The sequence below is a fragment of the Lycium ferocissimum genome, chromosome 11, assembly GCF_029784015.1.
Source record: "Lycium ferocissimum isolate CSIRO_LF1 chromosome 11, AGI_CSIRO_Lferr_CH_V1, whole genome shotgun sequence".
In the NCBI taxonomy this organism is placed as follows: Eukaryota; Viridiplantae; Streptophyta; class Magnoliopsida; order Solanales; family Solanaceae; genus Lycium; species Lycium ferocissimum.
Window position 1 is genome coordinate 49,095,573 of NC_081352.1, and position 9,115 is coordinate 49,104,687.

Sequence of the window (9,115 nt, forward strand, 5' to 3'; positions counted from 1 at the left end):
ATACTGATTTCATCTTGCCTTCTATTTTCTAGTGTACCCCCTTTACCAACAATAAATCCTTTTGTGATGGAGCATTCAAAATAAAGATGGGAAAATATTTCTTGGAGTGCCTTGTAAAGATGGGAAAATATTTAAAGTCTATCAACTTGTGATTCTCCAAAGTCACCAAAGTGTGAATTTGTATCGATGGACATTTGTTGTAACATAATACTTTTCCATGTAACTTTGGTATATATGCTTGAAAAAATACATATATATATGCTTCAAGGCAAAGTTTGCCCATATAATAAGTATACCCCCCATCACATAAGTTTTTTAATGTTTAGCCATAAACTTATTAAAAAATCACTTTTAAACAAACTTTTATGCCGGATCCCAAGATAAACTTATGAAGGAATTATCAAAGTTATAATGGGCGATACTTATGTCAAGTACCATTTATAGGCATAATGGAGTTTAGTTGAAAACTTTGCTAATTCCTTCACATGATCTTAAATAGCGAAATTTAAACTTTGCCTTGCGAATTTTTTTAAAATTTTGAGAATGTTGAACCTATATGGGATTTAGCGAATAAAATTTAAAGATTTCAAATATGATGGCAAAATTTAAAAATTAGAAAAGAAGGGCAGTTATTGCCCACTATTTATATCATTTCTCTTAATGGAACGGACCACAACTGTCCAATTCCGATAGATCCAAGGGAATATTGGGCGGATCCGGTCCAGGTCTGTTAGAAACTCTCTTTTTCACTATGGGCTTTCGTGTAGCCCAAGTTTCTCATCACTACCTCACTAAGTGCTCCAGATTGATTAATGAATTGGATTTAAGGCCCGCATAATTTCCTTGATAACCTGCCTCTGCCAATGCTTTATTTGAATAGTAATGCGTTGAAATAATTCTGGTAGAAGTGGAGATGTTTTCTACCCCTTTGTCTATGTTATCTCCCTGCTAAAGCCCAAACTTCAAAGAATGAATTTATTTTATTTATTTATTTTTTTAAAAAGGAAAGATCGTCACATAAATTGATTTAAAGTCTACTTTTCGAGCCAATTTAGATACAAAATCATTAATTACTGTTTTATAATAGTCAAGAATAATGCAAAGTTGTTACCACTTTTTTGAAATCATTTTGTTCTAAAAATAATTCAACTGACAACATAGGTAATTCATCACGTGACTAAAAAACACTGCTTCTCTTTTTATTTTTTTAAAAATAAAAATTGTGTACTCCGTCTGTCTCAATTTATGTACATAATTTAGATTTCGAAAGTCAAACTTCTTTATTTTTATCGTGAATTCGTACATACAATCTTTACATTTTTTGAAAAAATAATTTATATATTTAGAAACTACATAAAAATACTACTAATCACAATAATTTTTTAAACAAATTAGCCATAAACTTATTAAAAAATGGGGCCCCAAAAATTTGGGGGCCCAAGGCCATTGCCTAAGTGGCTTTGGCCCCGAGCCGGCCCTGCCATTGTCCTAATTTATGTGATGCATAATGGAGTTTAAGAAAGAAAAACTGTTGAAATATATGATCTAAAACAGGTTATTGATATTTGAGTGACTATAAATCATCTCATTTACAATTAATTGAGAATGTATATATGTATATAAATTAAAGAGAAAAATATATTTAAATTAGAATAAAAAGAGTATATCAAAAGACAATGACTGAAAGAGACATGAAGGCAGTAGGCTAATGATAGTGCTAATTTATGGATATCTATCCTTACGAGACGAAAAGTTCGGGGAAAAACTAAAAAATTTTTTCTTCATTTAAATTGTGAAAGAGCTGTAGAATCTCCCTTTTATACTAGCATGCCTAATTGTAGTGGAAACAACATTTTCTATGTTATCCCCCTGCTAAAGACTCACTGAAACAGCAGATTCATAGGAACATTTTTACATAAGCTGATACTATTTTGCAGTCTCTTCCTATTAGTTCATGTTCGTTTAACATTAACTAGGGTCCGAGTGAAAATTTAAAACCCATGGTGGTTGGTATTGAGCATCACATACTTAACATTAACTAGGGTCCGAGTGAAAATTTAAAACCTATGGTGGTTGGTATTGAGCATCATACTTAACATTACTTCTTAATTATAACAAGCCTCCTTATGTGTGAGATTGATGCTTTTTTATGGGTCAAGAAGTGGCGGACCCAAGAATTTAAAAAAAAAAAAAATTATGTCAAGAGAATTCAACAATTTATGTATAAGCAAAGAAATTAATTTTGCTCTATTTAATTTTCCGATTGAAGAGGGTCAATTGGATCCCCTTGCACCACTCTGTCTCTGCTTGGGTTTAAGTATGCAAAAATTCCTTTAGAGGGCAATTCTGCGAATTGCCCTTATTTTAGGGTGGTCTTTAAATTTTGCGACCAAATAATGTTTATGAATTGAAATTTTAATAGTCTATCACTAAAATTCAAGATGGATTCGGAAGATCGAACCTCCAATGATTTATGAAAAAACACCAAAAATTTAAAAAAAAATCTGCAACGCAAAAGCTTTAAATTTCGCTTATGCCCCCACTTGACACGGGAGGCCATTTTAGACTTGGTGAACTCAAAAGTCGCGATGAATGAAACTCCGTTACAGGCATTATTTTTCAATCAAATTTTTTAATTTTTTACTTTTTCAAACAATTAAACTTTTAACTAGGTGCTACAATAAAAAAGAATTTTGAATAACAATTGAATAAATTGCAACAATAACTCGCCGCATCAAAAATCGTATTACTCTTTCCATAAGAGGCTAAACTTTTCCTAATAAGGGCTTTTTGAAAAAGAATAAAGTAAATATCCCCTGCCCTTATTTTAGGGTACTATGAATTTTTAAATACGCCCCGCACTAAAATTCATATTCAGGTTCGAACCCCCACTCGGTCAAAATTTTTTTAAAAATCACAACGCATAGTTTAAATTTCACTATACCCCAGCAAATTTTAGTCTGTTTAACTTGAAGGCCCAATAAATAACTTTTCCTAGGCATTATTTTTTTTTTTTTTTTTACTTTTCAAGGAAAAGTGCACTTACTAAAAGTGTCTTATAACTGGAAAAGCCCCATATGAGGAACTTTCGCTAGGAATACTTTCTAGTTATCATAACTAAAAATTCATACGTTCCATAAGGCATAACCTTGAAAAGTTCGCTCTTTTTAGTTATCTTAACCAGGTCTTTCATAAGTATACCTTATAAGGGACAGTGTCTTGTTAAAGGACAAATCTTATGGACATCTTTTAGTTATGTCTTAGCGGACTGGCATACTTATGTAAGTTGACGCATATTTATCTGGGCTGATTAGGAGGCCTCAAGAGATAACTTTCTGGTTATTCCTTCACAAAGTATGCCTTCCGCTTGGATCACGCATACATTCAAACTGCCTTGCGATTTTTTTTTTTTTTTTTAATTTATGCTTGAGCGGGTTCAAAGCCCAACCTCATGATTTTTCGAAGCTCGGGGTAATGCGAAAGGGCAAAATTAAAAGACGTGATATGGGGACAAAATTTAAAGATCACAAATATGAAGGCCAAATTTAAAGACCACCAAAAAAAGGGCAATCCGCTCAAAAAAAATATTCTATTATCATGTTGAAATATGAAATCATCTTATCTAAATATTAAACCGTAGAGAAAAGAATGCTTTTATTTACTTATATATTTTTTTTATTTTTTTTTGAGAATTTTTGGACACAACTTGAAAAATCTGAAGTTGATACAGCTATTGCAATTCAGGAAATATAAAAAGGAAAATGAGAGCTAAAATCCTGGGATGTTGCACTTCACCAACATGATATTCTTTGCTGCTTACTAATGCTACTACTAGGCTATCCCCACCCCTCTCTCTCTACCGACACACTACTTTCTCTTACAAAATGGATTTCCCTTAAAACATCATTGTATAATCCAAGTTCTTTAGATGGTTTTATAATTAGTAGCAATCAATAACTAGATATCCAATTATACCCTTTCGAGTTAGTAGTCTCTTCATCCTAATTTATTTAAAGAAGTCTGATTAAGCATAATTGTTTTTTTTAACTTTTTTTTTTAAATTTGTGGTCTAAAATAAATAAATAAAATTTCTTTAGTTATAAACCATTTCATTAGATGATATGAAAGTTTAAAGTTAAATAACTGCTCAATAAAGAAAAATATATGATTTTTTTGGGAATGATTGAAAAGAAAAAAGTGTCACATAAATTACAACAGGTGGGTAATATAAATACAACAACATACCCAACGTAATCCCACAAGTGGGATCTAGGAAGGGTGGTGTGTACGCAACCTTACTCCTACCTTGTAAAGATAAAAGGTTGTTTCTAATAGACCCCTGTCAAGTAAAACATAGTAAAATCAATAGAAAAGGAAATACAGTACAGTAGTGAAAATAATGGAGAGAAGACACAGTAGCAATAACAAATAGTACGATAACTGAAACATGAGATAGTAGGAAAGTACTACTAATACTATTATAATAGGGGAAACTAGACAACGCTCGACTACCTGATCCTCGACCGTCATATCCTTCTATCTAAAGTCATGTCCCTAGTAATTAGCTGCAAAAAGTGGGTAATATAAATGACAATAATAATTATATTATTATATTTTCATTATTGTTATTATTTATCTCTATCATTACGAGGCCATTCTTTGTTATTTCTAATTCATTGAACAGTGAGTTGTGAGGACAGTCTGGAAACCATGGAGGAGGACAAAGAAAGGGCCCTCCAACCCACTCATCATACAAAGTACTAGTATAACCCTCCCACGTCACAAAAAATAATTTATAGAGAAGAAATATATCATCTATTTCAAATCGGCGTCAAGTGATTCATTTTGTTTATGTAATTTTCAATTCAAGATCATATAAAAATCACATAGGAACTCCTCCATGTGTTTGGCCCACTCTCTCCTGTCATTCCAAACAAGTATGCAAACAATTTTATTAGGTGGACTGTCTAGAAGGAGTTACAAGGCAATGGATGAATTCAAGATTTTTATTTTCCAAAAGTATGCAAAATTAAATGTTCCTTTTTTGTTCCTTTTCTTGCTATACTATAAAAGACGAAGTCAACATTAGATTTTACACATTCAATCTTTAGAGCTTTTATCAGTGAACATATCACACTTTTGAAATTAAGATTTCAAGATTTACTATTTAATGACATTTAGCCATTTTTCACATATTTTTCAACATTTTGTGTAAAAAATATTGGGTCCAATTGAATTCATGTGTTTTTCCGGTAACCAGTTGAACTCATGTTACGTGCACCTATACTTACTAACGGATAAAAGGCCACTCTTGGCAACATAAATAGTAAAATTAATTCTAAAGAACATGAAGTTTTATGATAATACGTGATAGACTAGATTGAAGCTTAAGCTTTTGAACTAAAAGAGCGAGTGTATTTTTCAATTGATAGTATTCAATGTATCTTTTTGCATCGTTAAACTTTATGTTAGGGAAGGTTAATTTAGAAGAAAGTACTACCTTGTATTCTAACGTAAAAAAGCACATTTAGTCAAAAGTTACCTAGCTACTAACAATTACTTTTGAAAATTTAAAATATGATATTGTAAACGGAAACGTAAATGTGATTCTATAAGTTTTATGAACTTTTACTCCACGTGACTAAGTCGATTAAGTGATATACACACCTTGATGAAAAGTTAGAAGTCACTTTACTTCACAACACTACTTAGAAATTATCCTAAAGTAACATATGCTTTTTCACTCTTAATAATTTTCCTTTGACAAAAACTTCGTGTTTCAATTAGCAATTTTTCTAAAGCTTGAATTATTATTGCCGTACGAATATCTTTACGTGGTCGCGTCAGTTGTGAAATCTGTGAAAATTCCCTTTTACCTAACCTTAAAAGAAAAATTATTGATTGTCTGATGTATTTGTTTGCTGTGATACGAATAATTTTCTTTAGCAAAATAATCAAAATTGATTTGACGATCATTTGTATGCAGAGCATGATAAGGACATCTCCGTTGATAATTAAACTAAATTATATAACATGCAATTGGAGGCGGATACATTATTAACAATGAATTGAATTTCTCAATTTTTTCAACCATCAATGTAAGATTTCGGTCGTACATCCATTAATATTTTCGTCAAACTATTCCATGTGGCTTATCACCACGATTCACGGATCTCCCACTCGAATTAAGTTCCAGATGACCCATTACATGACCAAACATTTATGACCACCAAAGCGCAAAGTTACCTTCTTCTTGTGTGTGTGTATACAAGCTACTATTGGCTCAGTTATGGTATTAAACAAGCCTCACTCCATCACTCTACCATCTTCATACTCATCTCGTCGACCCATTAGCTCTGCTACTAGTTGTTAGACTAAAGTAAAGTCCAAAAATACTCTTCATACGGTGAGTATTGTCCATTTTGTATCAAATTCGCACAATTTTGCTTAAAAGATTTCACACCTTCATTACGTCTTAATATTGTAGCTTTTTAATCTTTTCAACCATCAATATGCGATTTATGCGTACACCTAACATGGATAAAGGTTTGTGACTTCATAAGAAGTATAAAATGTTAAGTAATATTTAAGTTATATTAAGGTATGTGACTTCACATATTCATTAGTACTATAGAAATTAATGGACAGAGGATTTAAGCTGATGCGACTAGAAAAAACACTTAATTTTGTAGAAAATTGAATTAAACAGTTGTCGAACTTGGCGTGTTGGGAAACAAAAGAAGACTAAATTAAAGTAGTTACGGCCACTCTATTCACCTTTTCTCTTTTCTTGTCTGTTTCTATTTTACTCAGTTTTATCAAAGTTAAAACGGAACTTCACTAAGCACTAGACAAACAAACTATTTTAATAATCAGTGTTACTTTTGTGCATTTAAAGTGTAAAGATTATTTTATACCATAAGATAGATATAATTTATAACAAGAAGTAATTATATAAAATTATATATAGGATCTAAAAATCCATCTGCGATAATAATTCTTATAATTAAATGCTTAGACATATAAAATATATTTATGTTGTCAACATATATAAAATTTTGAAGCGATGATAAAGTTATTTCCTTGAAATCTATAGGTTATGAATTTGAATCGTGAAATTAATTACTTGCATCAGGGTAGATTACCTACATCACCGCGCTTAGGGTGCAGCTCTTCCTCGAGCTCTAGCTATTTGAACCGGGAATACTTCGTACATCTGTCCTTTGTCAATTTCCAATAAATTATATTCTTAATAATTCATTAATTTATGGATAAACGTTGATTTGCATATTGAATTGAACGTTAAGATACCACTAAAGCCCAATACCATTGTATATATACACCCCTTCCAAAGAAACACTCCTATATCTCCTTTTTTTCCCCTTCTTCTCTTCAAAAACATCTCCATCTCTCTCCCTTCGCCGGCAAAAATGAAGCTCTCGCCGGCGGCACCACTCTCTGTCACTCTTCTCCTCCTCCTCGTATTCCTCTCCACCACCACAAACGCCCACAACATTACTAAAATCCTCGCAAAACACCCCGAATTCTCCACATTTAACCATTACCTAACCGTCACACACTTAGCCGCAGAAATCAACAGACGTCAAACCATCACTGTATGCGCTATCGACAATGCTGCCATGAACGAACTCCTCGAAAAACACCTCCCAACTTACACTCTAAAGAACGTGCTTTCCCTGCATGTTTTTGCTGATTACTTCGGTGCCAAGAAACTCCATCAAATCACTAAGGGAAGTACTCTCACCGCCACTATGTTCCAAGCAACTGGTGAAGCTCCTGGAACTTCCGGTTACATTAATATCACGAACATGAAAGGTGGGAAAGTAGGGTTTGCTAATGAGGATAATGACGGTCATTTTGCTGCTACTTTCGTTAAATCCGTTGTGGAAATGCCATACAATATTTCAGTTATTCAGATTAGTCATATACTTACTTCAGCTGCTGCTGAAGCTCCTGTTGCTGCTCCAAGTGACCTTAATGTTACAACCCTAATGGCAAAACAAGGTTGTAAAGCATTTTCAGATTTGTTAAAATCTCATTCGGATGTTTCCAAAACCTTTGCTGAAAATGTACAGAGTGGGTTAACGGTGTTTTGCCCTACTGACGGTGTCATCAGCGCTTTCATGCCTAAATTCAAGAATCTAACAAAAGACGGACAATCTTCTTTACTTTTGTACCATGGTATCCCTGTTTACAATTCCATGGGTATGTTAAAGTCCAACAACGGGTTAATGAACACTCTAGCAACAGAAGGTCATAATAAGTACGATTTCACCGTACAAAATGATGGGGATGATGTGACATTGAAGACTAAAGTCGTGACAGCAACTATCTCCGGTACATTGTATGATGAAGAGCCGTTATCAGTTTACAAAATCGATAAAGTTTTATTACCTAGGGAATTATTTAAGGGTACCGTAGCAGAAGAGCCAGCACCAGCTCCAAAGGGTTCGAAGAAAAAGAAGAAGGCCAAAAAGAGTGACGATGAAGACATACAGGAAGACGGTGCACCAGAACCTAGCCCGGAAGATGATGAAGATCCTGCTGATGATTCGGCCAATTTGAATTGGGCCACCAGTGTGAAAAGTACTGGGTGGTTGGTTACAGTTGTATTGAGTGTTATTTGTGTGGCCATTGTTTAAGAAATAATGGGACCATAGTGTTTTTATACTCCTTTTGTTTTGGCTTGCACATAGATATGATTTTTGTGTTTGAAAGAGTTTTGGTAATTTATTTGTATTGTGTAATTTTTTTCTGAACATTGTATTTTGGATTGAAAAAATTGCAATAAATAGCATCTTCTTATTCCCTTTAATTAATAAATGCTCGATTTTTTGCTGAGAGAGAAAATTTCAGTAATACCTTCTGCTTGTAAATAGATAGAAAATAAAAATGTAATGCCCAAAGTGCTAACTCATAGTAAGGCGATTCCATCTATCTCGATCAAGATGATACGGACTTATCCTAGCTTTAATTACTACGGGAATAAGAGGGAAATCTCGATAAAAAGAGTCTCAATTAATCTAATGATAATTTTATTTCATTTTCCTTTTTCAATTCTTAGTAAGAAAACCTATAAGCATATGCAGAATTA

At 32.9% G+C, this 9,115-nt stretch overlaps 1 protein-coding gene across 1 annotated transcript; it reads left to right on the forward strand.

Annotated features, from left to right (window-relative positions):
- The first annotated feature begins 7,355 nt into the window (after positions 1-7,355).
- Positions 7,356-8,844, forward strand: LOC132036402 (fasciclin-like arabinogalactan protein 2). The gene has a single exon (XM_059426739.1). It carries the CDS (start codon positions 7,431-7,433, stop codon positions 8,661-8,663), a length of 1,233 nt encoding a protein of 410 aa, XP_059282722.1. The 5' UTR covers positions 7,356-7,430; the 3' UTR covers positions 8,664-8,844.
- The last annotated feature ends 271 nt before the right edge of the window (positions 8,845-9,115 follow it).

What these genes read in the sequence shown, in the direction of transcription:
- LOC132036402 (XM_059426739.1), top strand. Translation starts at nt 7,431, where the DNA reads ATGAAGCTCTCGCCGGCGGCACCACTCTCTGTCACTCTTCTCCTCCTC.